Below are 20041 nucleotides of genomic sequence, written 5' to 3' on the forward strand. Positions count from 1 at the left end.
GGCCACAACATGGCATTTCATTTTGAATTTACCAACGTTCCTTGATAAAAACTAATCAACGCCTGGGAGGTTACTAGACGTCCTCTGCTTTTGACCAACTCTGAGGACACCTGCTTTTTAGTCCCATGCGAATCATGCTTTATTTACGGTACAAATTTAAAACAAATATTAGGACAGGCATAATTTAAAAATGAACATCTGACATAGAGGTCATTATTTGGTATATATAGTTATGTGTCACAATCTAAATCTACAGACCACTGCAGAGGGTATTAATGTTATTATAAAACATATTTTAAATGTGTTTTTAGGTAAGTTGTGGACTGGATCTCCGCTTAGACTGCTTGAAATTGATGTCGCTGTTTAAAGCAAGCTTCAGGATTCTAGCTGTTAGCCTTTAGAGGACATCTACAATACCTGTAGGCAGGGGTGAAATTCTCAACAAAAAAGTGCAGGTACTCATATAAGCAGCCGGGTGGAGTAGACCTGTGGTTTTATTTATATTCTTTCTGCAGGTAAACATATAAAAAAATTGAGACAATTTGAGTGCCGATGAATAAATACTTCTAAAATGTATAGATATCAGTGCACGATAATTTTTTTAATACAAAATAAGCCTTAAAAAATAATAAATTATAACCAATTCACCACAAACAAAGAAGCTGACAATACTGAAAGCTTTGTACCCTCTGCATGTATCACTGTCATGTACTGTGATAACTGTCATAACACTTAAGTTAAACCTTAAAATGACAAGCATTAAGAAATATTATACTATGCAGTAACTGATATAGAAAGGGAGTTTTGTTTTGTTTCACGATGTCCTAAAAATGGTATTAAAAAAACAACTATACTATGAACAAATTATACAAAAAGGTCCAAGCTGGGCTCCCGAATAGCGCATCCAGTAAAAGGCACTACGCATGGAGTGAAGGTTGCGCCCTATAGCCTGGAGATCACCGGTTCAAATCCAAGCTATGCCACTGCTGACCATGGATGGGAATTCCCAGGGGACAGCGCACAATTGGCCAAGCACTGCCCAGACGGGGTAGGAGTTAGGTCGGCTGGGGAGTCCTTGGCTCACCACACACCAGTGACACATGTGGCTGGCCGGGCACCTGCAGGCCGGCCTGTATGCAATTCAGAACGCGTGGACCTCCGACGCTGTCAGTTCTGGATATGGCTGGCGTTTCGGAGGACGCGAGTGCTCGTCTTCGTCTCTCCCGAGTTTGTTTGGGGGTTGCAGCAGTGAGCCAAGTTGAACAATAATTGGACATTACAAATTGGGAGAAAATTGGAAAATGAATAAAAATAATTGTTAAAAAAAGGTCAAAGTTCAACAATGCACAGTAGGAGTGGAAATACCCCTCTATTTTTTAATGCTACTTGACTTGGCCATTTTAATTTCCATAGCATTCTCTGATCATCTCCATACTTTCCAGACCCTAAATACTCACCTATAACAAGACAGGGCCATGCCACTTTGATAGCCTTGGATTAGAACATATATCCCTTTTTATCTATTACTTATTCTACAATAATAAATGATATCTGTTTTTCTGTTGTGTTTCTGTTTAGTTTAATTAACATAAAAAAATGTGTTAATGAAAAGACTTCTCAAAGCTGAACAAAAGGAAATGTGATGGAATTATGTAAGTGTTACACATGCTGTACACCTTCTTCAATTGATTCTTCATCATGGCGTGATCATCTTCCCCCGCACACTTTCTGGCAATCAGCTTTGAGAAGTCTTTTCAGGATAATTTTTTTAAACAGATTTGCTAGGCAACACGGCAAGTACTTAAATTATTTATAAAACTGAAAGTTCCAGTTTAATGCTATTTTCAGATGTTTTCAATCTAATAAAATATGCTTTTAATATAGCTGTTGACCGTTGGTTCTCAAACAAAACATTTTGGTGGCCCCAGAGTGAGGCCCCCAGTACTGGTAGCCACACTGCAAATTATTTAGTAAAAATACTAAGTATATCATAAGAAAAATAAAGAAAATATAGATATATGCACTTTTTTTGGCATTTATTTTTTAAAATAAAACCAAAGTATTTATGATTTAAACATACAGCAGCCCCTTCTTAACTCTATACTGGTTCTTAATTCCCAGGCCCTTCTAATAATAATCTGCATTCGTCCCAGGAGTGGACAGAAGTGTCCAAAAAACGGCAGAGTCCCGGAAAGTAAGGGAGAGTTGACAGGTCTGCATTTACCTTGCAAGTTGGGCCCGATATCTGATTAGCTTGCCAAATCTGAAGTAGCACTTGTGTTTGATGTGTTTTATGTTAATCCCATGCATCGCTTGCCAGTTTAGAAACTGACACACAAGTTCTGGAAAGGTGGTAAATCGGTGCAAGGAAAAACATGTTGTGATACGTATTTCTAATATCTATAAATTAGAATTCATGTGCAGCAATGTTCGTTCACAGATAGTTTCTCCTAAAGAAAATATTACGCCATACTGCTATTTTGATGTCGCTTCGCTCCTTGATCAACCAATGAGCACGACACAAAGCAAAATGGGCAGAGATTTGTGACGCATGCCAAAATTAAACTGCCCGATAGGTTTAATAATGATTGGCACCAAGGCTGACAAATAACTTCTCATGATCTTGCTACCAAGAACTAATGTCAATAGGTCATCCATTGGTTCATTTCAAGAATATTTTAATGAGTTTAGTTGCTGTGACGAGACTGCTTTCCAAGTTCCAACGGAACTAGTGGGCTGAGTAAGAGTTCATGGAATGCATGTGCGTTAAATGAAAAGCAGATCAAATAAGCCCCGGTACCCAGTACCGGCATCAAAATAAATCCTGGTACCGAGTACCAGTGAGCACCAGGAGAATTTTACCCCTGCCTGTAGGATAGTGACACCCTCTACTGAGAACCTGATTAACAGAGATGATCTGTGAGGTTTATAATATTGCTTAATGTTTGTCAACTCCCAGTAGTAATGGTTCTTGCTCTGTGTCGCCCACAGGGTGAGGAGAAGCGGCTGTCTGATAAGAGCCTGCATTCCCCTGCCGCTCCTTCGGCAGTCCCTGACCACATGAAGTGTAACATTCTCAAAGCACAGATGGACGCAGCCTTCAGGGTGGGGACACAGGTAAAGCACTAGGACTCTCACACCCAGAGCAGGGCACCTACATTCATTCTTAGTGGTTCTTATTATACTTACCCAAATACTTTGTGTATTCATTTTTTTGTAAGCCTATGTTATAGGTGCTTCAAAGAGATGGCTCTTAAGTCTATAATGACACTTAGGCTCATCTAGCCTAGTTTATATACAGTACCGGCACACATTATGGCAACAAATGATTTACAGTAAGATTAGGGGTGGGAATTGTATTGCCTATCTTTCCTCAATCGGACCCTTTACTTACAAAATATCTTAGTAACCCTTAATAGATAATCATGTCCTCTTTAAAAATGTGCTAAATATTTTTATAAATAAGACTCGCAAATAAAATGGTACCCCGAAATGTTATTTTTCTAGGAAAGCAGTACAGCTGGATATGGGGAGCTTCTTGCCAGATAACTTCACTCTTTGCTATTTGCTCAATAAATAGCTTGGTACCTCTAAATAGATAATGGTCTCCTCTTTAAAAATATGCTAAGGATTTTAATGAGCACTGTATAACAGGCAATTAGATTAGAAATCCTAAACTCGGGTGAAAGCATCTTAAAACAGTGTAATAGGGTGTTAGTATCCGCTGATAGATATGAGAGAGACTGGAGGTTGTCATCGACACGCCACGCAGGCGTGCAGGATTTATTTACTGAAATAGGGCAGCAGTGTGGAGTAGTGGTTAGGGCTCTGGACTCTTGACCGGAGGGTTGTGGGTTCAATCCCCAGTGGGGGACACTGCTGTTGTACCCTTGAGCAAGGTACTTTACCTAGATTGCTCCAGTAAAAAAAAAAAAAAAAAAAAAAAAAAAAAACTGTATAAATGGGTAATTGTATGTAAAATAATGTGATATCTGTATAATGTGAAATAATGTGATATCTTGTAACAATTGTAAGTCGCCCTGGATAAGGGCGTCTGTTAAGAAATAAATAATAATAATAATAATAATAATAATAATAATAATAATAATAATAAATAAAGAAAAACAAATGATTTTCAAACAAATAATAACAGTGTACAGTCATCGCTATTGGATGCTTTTGGAGCAAACCACAGGAGCTCCTGTCTAAACCCCAGTCTACAGGACTGAACATATAGGCCAGGTGCAGTCTTTTATACACCTGCATCATTTAAACCAAATTTAATTATTAATTAATTGGACTACCAATCAAGGTTCACAGTTTCTTCAATTCCTGCCACATTTTCACATGGAGATTAAGTGTACATCAAGGCCCAAACTTACCCCTTTGCTGGGCCCAGTCAACACACACAGAATACAGGGGTGAGTGAAAATAAGTTCTGTTATAAAATAGGTAACACAATAAATCACTAGTTACATATGCAGGGCTTCTGCCCTGTCACAAACAGGCTGATCAAAAAATATTTCACTAATTGCAATTAGAACAGAGGTGTCAAACTCAGTTCCTGGAGGGCCGCAGTGTCTTCTGGCTTTCGTTCCACCCAAGCTCTCAGTTACTTAATTGGTCTAATTATTTGATTAATTGGACAAATTTAACACTTCTCTCCAGGCCTCACAAGGTTTTATAGGTAGTGTACCTTAAATCAAGTGCATTTTCTAAATCATCAACTGTAAAAGACCTTGAAAAAATATTAAACATGTCCAATTGAACAAATAAGTAGCTAAATTAAGTTAATTGAGATCTTTAATTGGAATGAAAACCAGAAGACCCTGCGGCCCTCGAGGGCTGGAGTTGGACATTTCAAAATGATCACAAAATACTATAAAAAGGTAAGGTTTTTTATATTTTTTTTAATACTATCTAATGTACACTTGCAAGGAGAACTGCTAACCAAGATTTTAAAATCAATTTTCTTAACTCCTGTTTGCTCAAACAATATTCTTTCTGGTCTTTCCTTTTCTTTTGTTGAAGATCTTTAGTGTTTATTGCTTATGGTTTAGCAAAGAACCACGGGTTGCTCATAATGTTCGTAAGTAAGAAAATGGATTTAGAACCTTGATTAGCATTCCTGTAATGGATAATGTTTCCCTGGCCTTAGGAAAATGAGGTGCCACAAATGCTGCTATTAGTAAACTGTTCGCTGACTGCTGTTCTGCCGTGGTATATGTTTTTATATCTATGTTATTAGTTAATATAGTCAGTATAGTAAAACCCCATATGCCACTACCCTTATAAATAGCATGCTGCCAAGATGATTATATTGCCCATTTGGCAGATCATTTTTCAAGATCATAAAGAAAATAATACATTAAAAGAAGGAAAAACAGTCATCGTGGATTTATCGGGACACCTCAGGAGAAGTAAAAATCCCAATTAAACGAGAGGCATTTGAGACGACCTTAGTCACACACTAGAATAGTTCGGTTACAGTTCCTAGCAGCGCAATGAACAGCGGAATTTAATACGATAGTATCCCACCATGCACTGTATTTTATTTTAAGATAATGTGTTATGCTTCATTACTCCTAATTTTAACGTTGTGCATTTGTTTTTTCTCCCACTAGTTTAACAGTGATGTCCCGACAACTTTTGTTTTTAAGCATAAAAATGAATACCCATTGCGGGTTGTACACTGATAGCAAGTTCTTCAGGCGCCAGTACTTCGCCAAACATACCACAAAGCATTTTGGGATATTGGAGGATACACAAAAAACATAGTACGATATTACAGCGTCCACACATCTGATAAACTGCACTATGTAATGCGATCTAATTAGAACCAGACTCAAGAGACTACCTCCTGAGGAAGTACAGAAGAATGGACAACGACGCTCCTCGAAGGGGGTCTTGACAGTGGCACATTGAGAGCTGATAACTTTTACTTGAATGATGTGTCTTATTGTACACAACAGTAGTGGATCTTTATGCAGGGCTTGTATACAGTATACACTGTGAATGTGATCAGAGAGGTTTGGCTGGGTTTGGCTCACTTTCTCCCCGCAGGGCTGCTCCAGCTGTGCAAAATGAACCGCAATGTAATCACAGAGGAACTCCAAATTCTTTCTCAAGCAATTCGAAAATAAATGAGAGTCCAAATACAGTATCTCAGCCCCCACCTTTTTATTAATGTTTCTCTGCACATTGTATGACAAGGCATCTGGGTTGTACACTTCCAGGTTCTCATGTAAACGGTGTCCCTAATTCTGCAGGCTAAATCACTTTTCTTACTTCCTTGACATAACAACTTTCTTCTATTCTTCTTCTGCACTTTTAGCTATCCATATTTTATATTCACTTTAGAAGCAGATGAAGTCCATGTGTATTAAGTATTGGCTGTGTATGTGTGTATATATATATATATATATATATATATATATATATATATATATATATATATATATATATGGATTTTGTTAATCAGCTTTAACCCAACATAAGATGTCTGAAATAAAAAAAAAAACTTTTTTGACAAATTAAAAAAAGCCTTTTAATGCACAAAATTATTTAACTGGAAGTCCATCGTGGATTTACTGTGCACACTGAACTTCAATACATAAAAAAAAAAAAAATGACTATATTAATATAACATAACAATTCAAATAAAAAATCAAACGTGTGCTGCATTGTTTTGTTAAAATAGAAAATTGCTGACTTGGTTGTATAATGTGTGCCTCTAAAAACACCATCTCTCACTTTAAACCACCTGTCAAAAGTGGAAGGAACAAATTGAGCAGCGGCCCAACTGAGACTGTACTGCAATAAAACACGTAGGACGGGTCATTTGAAAGGGTAATGTTTTATTTACAACATATCAACATATGGTCATTTAAATGTATGTGCCCTGAGGATCCAAACTACCCCACATGAGATATATATAATGAAATGTCTGAAAAATCTGCCAGCGTACTATTTTTATCCACCAGCTGGACTAGATCTGACCAATGTCAACAAGAAAAATATCTGGTGTACTTGCAGGTAAATTAATTTTAAAAATGTCTCCTCAGCAAAGAAGCTCAAAAGCAATGTAGTTATAATGGAGCACTATGTTTTGTAGAATGCTAATTTTAGAGTGCTTATATGGAAAGATGAATAACAAAATAAATAAATAAATACAGTTAAAATAAATAATAATTGTGCTGTAAACCAAACGGCCCATAATGCCTGGTAATGGTGTCTGTGTGTGTCATCTAGACATATATGTGCTTCCTAGAGCTGGCAGTCAGAATCTTGTCTATTATACAATGTGTATGATGTATTGCATAATATACAGTATAAAGCTATGGCCAAGAGTTTTGCATCACCTTATAGAATTAACACATTTTGCTTCAAAAAGTCGAATGAAACCTGCTGAATAATGTTACGTTAACATATTGAATTACATACTGCTTTGTAGTTTTCCATATACTTAATGAAAAATTGAAAAATGTGACATTTCAAAATCTAACATGAAATACTGTACTACTATTATGGCTTCCGGTACACTTTTGCAATATAATTGTAGTTTCTTTGAGTACACGATCAAATAAATAAAAGTTTCCTTTCAATTCGAAGACGACCACCAACATTACTTATGGGATATGCCTGCCTGTTGGGTAGGTGAGATCTTTATATCAGAGCTGCCGAGGTCCTGCCCACCGAAGGATTAAAACCATCATACTGAGGAAGCTTCTCAAGACGGTACGGTAAGCCTGTGCAGTATTATAAGAAGTGTGCGTGTGTGTTTTTTCTCTCTAAAAACTACACTCTTGGGAGAATACAGTTCCTCCACGGGGCTAGGCCTTGCCGCATCCCCGCTGTCGAGTGATTCCATCAGCCGTCGTCTGGCAGCTGGATTGGGCCTTGTTTGTTTGGCTGCCGCTGCGCGTCCCCCGTCTGTATAATAGACTGCTGAACCCTGCTTGTCTGGGTCGTGCTGTGGATTAGCTGCAGTGTGGTCGTTAACAACAACAGCCAACCAGCCATGTATCCTCGGAAGCCAGTGTGACACCGCTATCAAGCTCGACGTCGGCACTGATGGGACGCGCTGCAACTTTTTTGCAAGTCCCCTGGACACCAGCGGCAGAAACACATCAGTCCGTGTTTCGGACACATGCGATGGCTTCTCGCCTACAAAAATTCCCGGTCTTCCCAGACTTCATGGAGGAGGTACACTCCTCCTGGGATCATCCAGCCTCAGCCCCAAGCGTGCTGAAGCAAGCTGCGCAGCTTGCCTCCTTGGAAGGTGCGGAGAAACTGGTTTTCCACCAGTAGACTCCACCATTGCGGCCTTGGTCAAGGCTCTGCTAGTGGGAGGATTGGCCAAAGACCCTGTGTGCCCGAACCTGCAGTGCAGGGTTACGGAGACACACTTCAAGAGGGCGTATACAACAGAGGCACAGGTAACCCGCCTGGCAAACACGGCAGGTATGCTGACGACCTATATGGACGGTGTACTGTGTGAGACCCCGCTCCCAGAGCCGATGGCCACCGAATTGCGCCTTCTGTCGAGTACGCTGCTCCAGATCTCCGGTCTTCAAGGGCAAACCCTAGGCCGGAGCCTGGCTAGTCTGGTTGTGGCTCACAGACAGCAGTGGCTGTCGCAAGGTTATTATTATTTATTTCATAGCAGATGCCCTTATCCAGGGCGACTTACAATCGTAAGCAAATACATTTCAAGTGTTACAATACAAGTAATACAATAAGAGCAAGAAATACAATAACTTTTGTTCAAGTGTGACAAACCACAATTCAATAATACAGCAGATAATAGTGATGGTTACATCAGGATATGATTAAATAGTGATAGTTACATCAGGATATGATTAAATACAAAATACTACAGGTTAAACACTTGGCAGATTACAGTATTCTGAAGTACAGGATTAAATGCAGTAAAATAGGGGGCAGATAAGAGCAAAATAAAGCACATTTAAATGAAGTGTGATAGTGTCCCAGGAAAACAGAGGAGCTCTACAGGTGCTGTTTGAAGAGGTGAGTCTTAAGGAGGTGCCGGAATGTGGTCAGGGACTGGGCAGTCCTGACATCTGTAGGAAGGTCATTCCACCACTGCGGAGCAAGGGTGGAGAAGGAGCGGGCTCTGGAGGCAGGGGAGCGTAGCGGAGGTAGAGCCAGTCTTCTAGTGTAGGCGGAGCGGAGAGGTCGAGTGGGGGTGTAGGGAGAGATGAGGGTCTGGAGGTAGCTGGGTGCAGTCTGGTCAAGGCATCTGTAGGCTAGTACAAGAGTCTTGAACCAAATGCGAGCGGTGATCGGGAGCCAGTGGAGCGAGTGGAGTAGTGGAGTAGCATGGGCGAAGCGAGGCAGAGAGAACACCAGGCGGGCAGCAGAGTTCTGGATGAGCTGGAGCGGACGGGTGGCGGACACAGGGAGGCCAGCCAGGAGGGAGTTGCAGTAGTCTAGGCGGGAGAGTACCAGGGCCTGGACCAGGAGCTGGGTAGCGTAGTTGGTGAGGAAGGGTCGGATTCTTCGGATGTTGCTCAGGAAGAATCGGCAAGTGCGTGCCAGAGTGGAGATGTGCTGGGAATAAGAGAGGCAGGGGTCCAGGGTGACTCCAAGGGGTCCAGGGTGACTGGGCCGTGCTGTGCATTAGCTGCAGTGCGGTCCCGAAGATTCCCGATGCAGATAAGGCTGCGCTGCTAGATGCTACCATATCCCCAGGACATACTTTTGGGCCAGGCGTGGAGGAGATCCTGCAGCGATCCCACTGAGAATGTGAGGCGTCTCGGCAGGTGGCCGCGTTACTCCCTCCCCACACTCCGGCGTGGGGTAGGTCGAACCACTGGCAAACCCCTCCGACTCTGACTATCACCAGAACAGTTCCGGTTCCCACGACTCCACTGGGTTACCTGAGGCACCGCCTACAGGGCACAGCAGCGGCGAGCAACCGAGCACTCCCAAAAGGGAGAGGGGAACGCAGGAAGTAGCCAGTCCACAATCCAGCGTCCCAGGAAGTGGTTCCAGGGCCACCGCCCTAGGCATCCGCCCCAAACTGACCCTCCACAGCCTCAGCAGCCCCAGCAGGGTGCCTGAAGGCTTGCGGTCTCAGACCCTGTTTTCGGCACACCAGCTGCATTACTGGCGCGTTTGCACCTCGGACACCTGGGTGCTCGTCACCATGCGCAATGGTTAAGGGCTCAGTTCCGCTTGGGACCTCCTCCCTTTCGAGGAATCACGAATACTTTCGTGACAGACCCTCCTGACCTCGGTACTTCAGAAGGAAGTGGCCGCCTTGCTGTGCAAGCGAGCCATTCGTCTCGTAGACCCCACCTCCCATGGAGAGGGGTACTACTCAAGGTATTTTCTGGTGCCCAAAAAAGATGGCGGCTTTCACCCCATCCTAGACCTGAGGCTTCTCAACGGGTTCTTAAAAGAAAGGAGGTTCCAGATGCTGACTCACCGTCACATTCTCCAGTCAGTCCGGCCGGGCGACTTGTTCACCACTGTGGACTTACGGGACGCGTATTTTCACGTTCTCATTCGTCCAGAGCACAGGAAGTATCTCCGCTTCGCCATTCAGGGGAGCGTTTACGAGTTCGCTGTGCAGCCATTCAACGATGCAAAGAGTCGACTTACACTGGTGCATCCGTGAGAGTGGCGACTCCACCCTCAGGTTGTGGGTACATTGCAGAACACTAGGGCAGATTCCACTAGGTCGTTGTACGCCTACAAGTGGAAGTATTTCTAGAATTGGTGTCTGACTAAGAGTCATGACCCAGTCTCTTGCCCCATGCGAGTTATCTTACAGTTTCTATTATTATTATTATTTATTTCTTAGCTGACCCCCTTATCCAGGGCGACTTACAATTGTTACAAGATATCACATTATTTTTACATACAATTACCCATTTATAAAGTTGGGTTTTTACTGGAGCAATCCAGGTAAAGTACCTTGCTCAAGGGTACAGCAGCAGTGTCCCCACCGGGGATTGAACCCACGACCCTCCGGTCAAGAGTCCAGAGCCCTAACCACTACTCCACACTGCTGCCCTACAAGAACTGCTTTATGCTGGTTGGTCACCTTCCACATTGAAGGTGTTTTTAGCAGCAATTTCTCCGCGTCAGCATTTTTGGACACATCTCGAATGCGTATGATGGTGCTGACTTTCCACCGCCTGGGAGGGTAGCTGCACATTCCACTAGAGGGCTGCACATTCCACTAGAGGGTTTTCTTTTAAACACAGTATTTGTAAGTTTATGTAATACATTGTAATTTGATGCTACTTTAAAAAGTTATTTATGTGCTACTAAAACAATCTTACTTCAAAGCTGTAAGGCAAGACAAAGTAAACATTGAGAAGTGTGGAATTTGTGGTACAGTAAAGCCCTATTAGGCACAACGACACTGGATTATTCCAATACGGATCTGATGTTTGTTCGTTGTTTGCCCCAGTTTTTTGTATTGATCTGAAGCTCATTCAAAACAGCTGGACATTACTGAAAATAAAATATACTGCACAGATTGACTGGTATTCAAGCAGATAACTAGCAGTCCACTAGTGTGGGCCTTTAAGTGTGAGGAACTGTGTTTGTTTAAAAGTGGATTCACTGTACTGTTTGAGCACCAAGATGGTAGATGTAGGCAAATACAGTACAAACTCTGCTAAGTGGGAATGTGATTGAAATGAGTGTGTTCTTTAGAGGCAGGGTGGCAAACACAATGGGGTCTGTTCAATTGATCTAAACCAGGGGTTCTCAAACTGGGGGTCTGAAGGGGGTCATAAAGGATTTGGTAGATTACATTTTTTGTATTACCTTTATGCACATCAATTTACAAAAACAGCACGCCCTCCATACAGAAATTACTAAGTTACAGATATACCGCCTTTTTTGGAGGTTACGCACTAAACTGTGATGGGTGAACAGTGAGGCTCTTTAGAATTGAGTGACAATTATGTGGTAATTTCCTTGACATTTCTCATTATTTTGATAACTGTAAAAGAGAGGAGTCAATCAATGAAACAAAGAACAGGTAATCTCATATGAAAATGTAGTAAACTAAGTGACCATTTTACAAGACAAGCTTTTTTTGGATGAGTTTCAGTATTAGCAGACTACATTGTGTAATGTTTTTTGAAAAAGCTTCTAAGATGGCCAGTGAGGAATGTGAGCATGGATGTCATGTTTTAAAAGCGAAAAGATTTCCCTGTTATGATCAATCCCACAAAAAAATGTCTTTGTTTAATCAGAAGATGCAGAATTGCCCTGCCACTCTAGTGAGAAAGACCATGTGATCCTAAAAGGGTCGTAGAGATTGCTGAAAGTTTGATGTAATCAGTGTTCTAGTACAGGAAGTTCCTAATACGTTAACAGCTTGTATTCATACTGATAGAAGTTGAAGTTACCACGACACTGAGGGTTTTTTTGTTTTGTTTTGTTTTGTTTTTTTTTCAAAATTTTAATTTTACAGTGGGTTAGTTTATTAATTATTTAAATTGACAAAATATGAAAAAAAAACACATAATGTGAAGTCATTCATGTTGAGGCAAGATACTTATAATGGCTGCAGCACACAATATGGGAAAAGCATTGCTTGTGCATACTGTGAAGTGAGGGATGACCAATACCAGTAGCACAATGTATAATTAGGGAGGTACCTCACAGTTCAATCCAGAACCTATTATTTACTATGGTGCAGAATAATGAAAGATGTGCTGTAGTTACTGAGGTTACTGTTCTTTTGGTACCTCTGTTGTTGCCTCCTTATTGACACAGTTCTCACTTCCATGTTGATTCCCCTTCCCCCTGCATATGTTCTTAATTACTAAGTAATTTGCTTGCAAGTTTTCAGTTTAGCAGTATGGCTCTGAAAGCAGCTTGACACATTAGCATGTTCCCTGAAAAGCTCTGCTGATGCCTGTGGTTGCATTCTAATCTTCACAGGTTCCGAAAGAGGAGGGAGCCATGTCGGACCACAGTGCGCAGGAACACGATGGGAGGTCTGTCAAGCTTTTCATTTTGTATTCATTATAAAGAAATGTTAATGTGATTGAAAGAATCTGGCCTTGAAAGCTTGTCAGTTTATTCAAATGCAGTTAAACATTTAAACAATGGGCTAACAATAACTGCTCATCTAGATTGTTGATTAATAATTTGGTTATAGAGCTGATTCTTTTGGGGGCTCCACCAGTTTCAGTCCAGTTCCCAGTGTTCAAACCACTAACCCTCATTCAATCTGGGAAGCATCTACTCAAAGGCTAAAAATTTGGTGGTCACTCTGGACCCAGGTATGTCATGGCTGGGTGGGGAACTTGTCTGTTCATATTAGAACTTACATATCTGCCAAAAAAAAGAAACAAAATAAGAATTGTTTAATCTGAAAGTGGGTATGGGGAACAAAAAAAGGTTTTACTACAAAGCTTAAAATAAAAAGAAAACGATAATTTTGTTCGATATTGGCTGAGTGTTTTTTGAGTGTTGTACTGGCAATTAAAAAAATTGGTTTAACAAATGTCTGGGGAAGCTAGCTTATTTGTTACCATGGAGACAGTGGCGGAGGAATCTGATTGAGTTGGATACAGCTTTTAAGGGTGTCAGCTGTTTGTGGCCTTTTGAATCTTTCTACTCCATGTGTGTAGCATTCTTATGAATGCATGTATGTATGTATGCATGCATGTGCATATTCATACCTCTATACTGATTATCCCACACTACCCAAGTCGTGAGTGTGTAGACCTCATTTTCACTGTTCCCTCTTTTGTGTGCTGAAGAGGTGTAGTTTCTTTGCTAAATTCAGTCAGGCTATAGTCATTCCAGAAAGAGTGAACCAAATCTTGGGGAGGCACCAAAGTTTGTACTTGTACTTATCCAAAGTGAAGCAAAACCATGTTTAGCTGAAGCCTGTAAAATCCAATTTGCTGCTATATCTGAATATAATTGCATGAATCCTTGTTTGAAAAAAATGACATAAAAATGACCTGTTATAAATTGAAAATAAACCTCAATCCACTTTTCCAAACTTCAGAGAGGAATGTGTGTTTTTCTGAAACAACACTTCTTTCCATTATATACCCTTGGAAGTTACAACAAAGTCATTAGTCAGCTGTTAGGTGTAAAGGGAGCCATTTCAAACCCTGAGCTTTGATCTGGAAAGGACACAGCATATTTTGATTATGTCTAGCCACTACACTCAGGAGCTGCAAAGAAATTATGTTTAAAGAAATGATGCGCTGTAAAAATGTGAAGGGAAGCTTTCATTTCTTTGCAGCAGCCAAGGGCTAGTTAATCAAAACGTGTGAACCTCCCTGTCATTATTCAGCGTGCCAGTGAAAGCAATTTCTGTAAGGCATAATGAAAGGAAGACCACACTGACATAAGAAGAGGAACTTAGTTATTACATATCAACTGTTTAAATAATGTACCTGTAATTTTTCTTGTCATTGTTAACATCCTGTCAACTTTGTACACTTATAACTTTAAAGACTGTTTCAAAGCTCTTTTCAAAATGGCAGCTCTAGTGCACTGGGGTTTGAGATCTGTAAATCACTACAGGAAGAGCAACAAAAAAAAAAATAATAATATGACATAAGTGGCTGGCTTTTCTTTTCCGTACCACATCATGGATCATGTGACAGGGTGGCTGTGCGGTGACGTCAGGTCAGAAGCAGGAAGGGAAAAAAACTCTGACACCAAACAGTACTGCAGTTCAAAAGAGACGCTGCATGCCGTTTATTTAAATAATACAAAAATAAATAAAAAGTTTAAACACAAAACACAGTGCTCGCAGAGCAAAATAAAAGTTCAAACCAAAACAAAATCTCGAACACAAACAACACGATCAGGCTGGACAAGAGCCTTCACTGATCCTTTGGTTTTTTTTAAGTTTTGTTTCATTTCATTTCATTTCGTTTCTCGCTCTCGCTCTCGCTCCTAACACCCCACCCAGAACATGGAGAGCTGCAGGCTTTTTATACCGTGGCCGAGGGGTTGAACTAGCTGGCAATTATTCTATTATGGGCTAGGGCAGCAGTGTGGAGTAGTGGTTAGGGCTCTGGACTCTTGACCGGAGGGTTGTGGGTTCAATCCCCAGTGGGGGACACAGCTGTTGTACCCTTGAGCGCAAGGTACTTTACCTAGATTGCTCCAGTAAAAACCTAACTGTATGTAAAAATAATGTAACAATTGTAAGTCGCCCTGGATAAGGGCGTCTGCTAAGAAATAAATAATAATAATAATAATAATAATATTACCCCTCGGCCACAATCTGCACAGGTAGAATTATTATGCGTGACTGTCAGCTAATTCAATAATCACCAGCTGACAGTCACGAATTCCCACATTTTAAAACAAAAACACACGGCTACGTCGTCACATTTATAAATAACAAAACAAAAACAAAACCTGCGGCGCTTCGCCGTCATATAAATATAAATATAATAATAAATCCGAACAAAAATATAAAATAACACAGGGGCGGAGGGTGAGACCCCGTTTTAAAGATAAATAAACAAATAATATGTACAGGACTCCTCGCCCTGTTACAGATCGTTATTGCTGTGTTACCCGTTTGACAATGTGGGCAATAATCCTTACACTATCATTTTGAAAAGAGCTTTGAAACAGACATTAAAGCTTGTCAGGATGTTAATAATGAAAAGAAAAAATGACAGCTACATTATTAAAACAGTTGTAGCAACACGTGGGGACGTGTAATGCTATATTTTTCAGACCCTCGCTACTTACTCTTTAACCTAAGTATTCTTGTTGTTCAGATTCACTTTGTATCATTTTCTGTTTCAGTCATCACAGACTGGTGACTTTTTAAAAACACCCTGTGGCCTAAATATTGCTCTCAGAATCTTATCTGTATAATCAACGTGTTCTCCTGCAACGCTCTGCCCATAGTGAATGCTGTAGTTATTATGTTCAGCAGGGACAGGTTCATGGTTACATGCCGGAGTACCACCAGAATTTTTTGGGCATCAGTGCTATTTCTCCCACCCCACCTACATTTGCTTAGTTAAAGGTATGTACCAGGCTCACTTAACGTAGACGTTTTGATTAAAATTGTGTGAGATTGAAAAATGTGAAAACATTTGCATTTCCATGTTTGTAATTTTTTTTGACAGGGGTCCAGCATCTTTGCAGGATAAATGGGCATCATCCGCAGCACCGGAAAAACGTGAGACCAAACCTCCCCGTCTCAAGAAGCTGGTCAGGCAGTACAGCTTGTGAGTTCATTTTTTCATTGCTCTTCATCCAGAATGTAAAAAAGAAATGTGTGCTGTTAGGAGTTACTGACATGAATGGCTGGGGTTCCCCCAAAGATATCGCAGCCTTCAGCTTCATTGGAAGAAAAAGCAAATAAAACCCTGGATCTTAAGAGTAGCGCTGTAGAACATGGCTGTGTAACCTCCCATATAACATGCTCCCAAAGTAAGTGTAATAAAGCATAGTGAAAGCATGGAGTACCATAGGTTAGCATTGTAAGAGGGATGGTAAAGCATGGTAAATGCATGGAATAAAATGAGAAAACTGCAAAATGACTGACCTGTAACTGCATATATGCCCACCATACAGTAATTCTTAATTAGTTAATTAGTGTAAGAAAGCAGTAATTGTTTGATTCTTTGAAATCACACCTTAAATAGCATAATACTATGAATCTCTAAAGAAAAAGTGAGCCAATCAGGTCAGAACGATTGTGTAAAAACAACATTGATATAATTAAACGTATTTTGGTCTTGAAAAGATTAAGAAAAAAAATAGGCTCAGCATCTATAATATAAAAGTTCCTATCAAAATCCCCCCAGATTGTTTTCAAGCCGTTTCGTAACAAGGTCCAGTTTGAGGGCTGCACATGTGGCCCTGGTGCGCTCAGGTTGCTAGAAATAGCAGGAAACAGGACAGCACTACAACTCCCAGGATACAAGAAAGTGGGTCAGCCCCCTAAATTCACAATGCTGCTGCACCATTCAGTTTGCACTTTGTAAAAAAGAACGGGGTATTTAAACAAGAATTGCAAAGCAACCCTCTATGGCATGCAACATTTGTAACCTAACAGATTTACAGAAAACTCACAGCCATACAGAGTTTGTGATACTTAATTAAGTCGATATGTTCAGCTGCTGTACAGCTATGGCCAAAAGTTTTGCATCACCTAGAATTTTAGGATTGAGACATAATTTAAAAAAATATAATTTAGATATTTTATTTAACATCATGTAATCAAAGAAACTACAAAATGATATCTCTACTGAAAGCCAGAATTGTAGAATAGTATTTCATGTTAGATTTTGAAATGTCACATTTGTTTCATTTTTGTCAGTTTTTTGTTAAGTATATGGAAAACTAAAGTATATGTAAATGGTATATATAGGGTTATATAGGCATTGGCCAGTGTACAGTGCAGGTCCCAGAACCTCCTCTCCCAGGTGTTTTCCATCTTTAGTCTCTTGAACACGCAGGTATGCAGAGGTGCAGCCTGCTACTATTACAGCAGATCAATGTGGGGCGTGTGAAATTACTCTTGCAGCAAACAGCCATGTGTGAGATTTTACTTTGCGAAAGCTGCAGCTCCCACTAAAGTTAAACCACTCTGCCATCTAGTGCCATGACACGTTTAGAAACAGTAGAATACCAGCTTGGTTCTGTCTGATGATATCAGTATCTTTTTTCTTTCTTTATTTTATTTTTTCAAAGCTTGCAATTACATAATTGTATTACCAGTTATTCACCCTACTGTATTGTGGAATTTCAGGGGGGGGGGGGGGGGGGGGATGATGTTGTTGCTGTTGTTGTTGTTGTTTTTTTTTGTTGTTTTTTTCTTTTCAACAATTTAAAATATTTGACATCTGGAGACGTCAGTACCATATGAAACTCCAATGAAAGTAACAGTTACAATCTCTATTATGAACCGTCTATAAATTACAACTGGGAAAAGATACTTTGTATCTTATGTACAATATTAGATAGACTAATGTGTATATAGGGGAAAGTGAATGTATTCTATCTTAATCAATCAACCAATCAGTCAATCAATCTTTATTTCTTATATAGTGCCTTTCGCGATAAATAGCCTCAAAGCACTTTACACATAAAAATAACAAATAAAATGTATAATATACAAAACAATTGAGGAATCTTACATTAAAAGGCAGTGAAAAAAAATGTACATCATTTATAAAAAGAAATAGTGTAATATAGGATGATACATGTTTTATCTTACTTTAAAAGCAGCAAGACATAGTGCATTCCCTACAAATCGTGGCAGGTCATTCCACAACTTAGGGACTCTAAAGCTGAACACTCTTCCGCCTGCCTTCTTTCTCTGTATCTGTGGAATACTGAGCAAACCGTCATCCTGTTATCTCTGTTAGATATAGGAGAGCAAGCTTTATAAGTTAGAAGCAGGACCTTAGAGTTTTTCTTAATTGCTAAAGCACAACTACTGAAACTTTTACCACAGTCGCTCAAACAGTTAACGGAAAAAGCAAAACCATCCTCTCATTTAAACAACTGTTCATGAATTTGCAAAATTAAGTACCCATTTCGAATGTTATTATATATCTTGCAAAACCAAATACTTGCACCAAATTATGAAATACACAGATATGTTGTTGTGGAAGGGTGGGGGTATTCACTGACACGGGAGACAGAAGATTGTATTTGTAAACACTGCACAGGTGCCCAGTTTTATTTCTTTTCTTTTGTATTTATTTTAGCCCGCAACGGTAATCAGGACCACAGGTATAGGCAGGCGCACTCACAGGTGCTCAAAAATAATAATGAAAACCAAAATGAAAACCAAGATGAAATGAAAAAGGAAATAAAACACAGTAATAAAACTACAAAGCAAAAGTGCTGCTTACACAGTGCCCCCACTGCCGCTATGCCGGTCAGCTCGGGTCTCCGTCCTACGCCTCGCTGTGCACTATACACTGGGGTGGCCAAGGTTCCCCTGACACTAAACACTTTTTTGATTTTAATAAATGGTTTATATAAAGCTGGCTGTCTTGCCTGTTTTGGTTGCTCGGAATGTATCCAGTTTCCACGCTCCGCTGTACAGAAACAGTCTGCACTTTAAACCTCTCGGTGTATTCCCAAACACAGCCACCCCAATGCACAGCCAAGCGCAGTTCTTATGGGTCGAGCAATCCCCCAAGGCCCGCCTCTCAGCCATTCAGATAGAGGGAAAGCCAACACACCCTCTTCCCCACCTCTCCGTGTCATCGCCATGACTGTCAGGCGGATCCTGCGAGACTGCTGCCCTCTTCCTGCAGAACCATGGATACACCAGAGAAGTCAGTACAGATCTCCCCTATTACAGTTGTATTTAAGTTTGCAACCAAAATGAAATACTGCTCTCTTTTTCAAATATTTCACGCAAATCTCACAAAATCAAACATTAAACAAATGTATACTAAACTTAAGATGTTTGTCATATTTGATTGACACTATAATGAATATGAACTATAGATAATTATAAGCAGTGATTTAACAGTAGGCTACTTACAGTAAGCAATTTAAATTATACATATTTATACTCATTCAGGAAGACTAAGTCTCTCGTTCCTTTCTGGCCACATATTTGCATCCACATCGCAGTGGATATTCTCTCTGGCAATGCACCGAGGAAAGAATCGCCTGGCGTGACGGATCCAGCCTTGGTATTCTTCTGCTGTAATGTCATTACAAGCCTCATCCATGGCCTGGAGAAGTGTGGCTTGTTCATGGCGATTGTGATCATACACCTTCCACCTCCAAGAGGAGAAAAAGTCCTCGATTTAGATTCAGAAAAGAGGAATAGGGTAGAAGGTACATCACAGAGAAGCGGGGATATGCAGCAAACCACTCCTGCACCACCACAGCATGATGAAAACTCACATTGTCCCAAACAGTGGCAAAAGTTGTGGGCTCTCTTCCTTCCCTGCATTCCAGGATTGCTTCATCGGGTTGGACAAGACGATCGTGTAATTCACCAAGGAAGACTAGCAGCCATTCTGTAAAGTATGAGCCAATCATCGGGCTGTGGAAAACAACTGAGTTT

The 20041-nt window shown here is 40.4% G+C and overlaps 1 protein-coding gene across 5 annotated transcripts in view; it reads left to right on the top strand.

Annotated features, from left to right (window-relative positions):
• LOC117394422 (band 4.1-like protein 4B) overlaps nt 1-20041 on the top strand; it is a 189765-nt gene that overhangs the window by 139090 nt on the left and 30634 nt on the right. For 4 of the 5 annotated variants that reach the window (XM_059012940.1, XM_059012939.1, XM_059012941.1 and 1 more), the window contains exons 18-20: nt 2992-3117; nt 12937-12992; nt 16122-16223. In XM_059012940.1, coding sequence (XP_058868923.1) covers nt 2992-3117; nt 12937-12992; nt 16122-16223 — 284 coding nt within the window. The remainder of the gene's footprint in view (nt 1-2991; nt 3118-12936; nt 12993-16121; nt 16224-20041) is intronic. The other variant, XM_059012942.1, reaches the window with a different exon arrangement.

The sequence above is a fragment of the Acipenser ruthenus genome, chromosome 3 (assembly GCF_902713425.1).
Source record: "Acipenser ruthenus chromosome 3, fAciRut3.2 maternal haplotype, whole genome shotgun sequence".
In the NCBI taxonomy this organism is placed as follows: Eukaryota; Metazoa; Chordata; class Actinopteri; order Acipenseriformes; family Acipenseridae; genus Acipenser; species Acipenser ruthenus.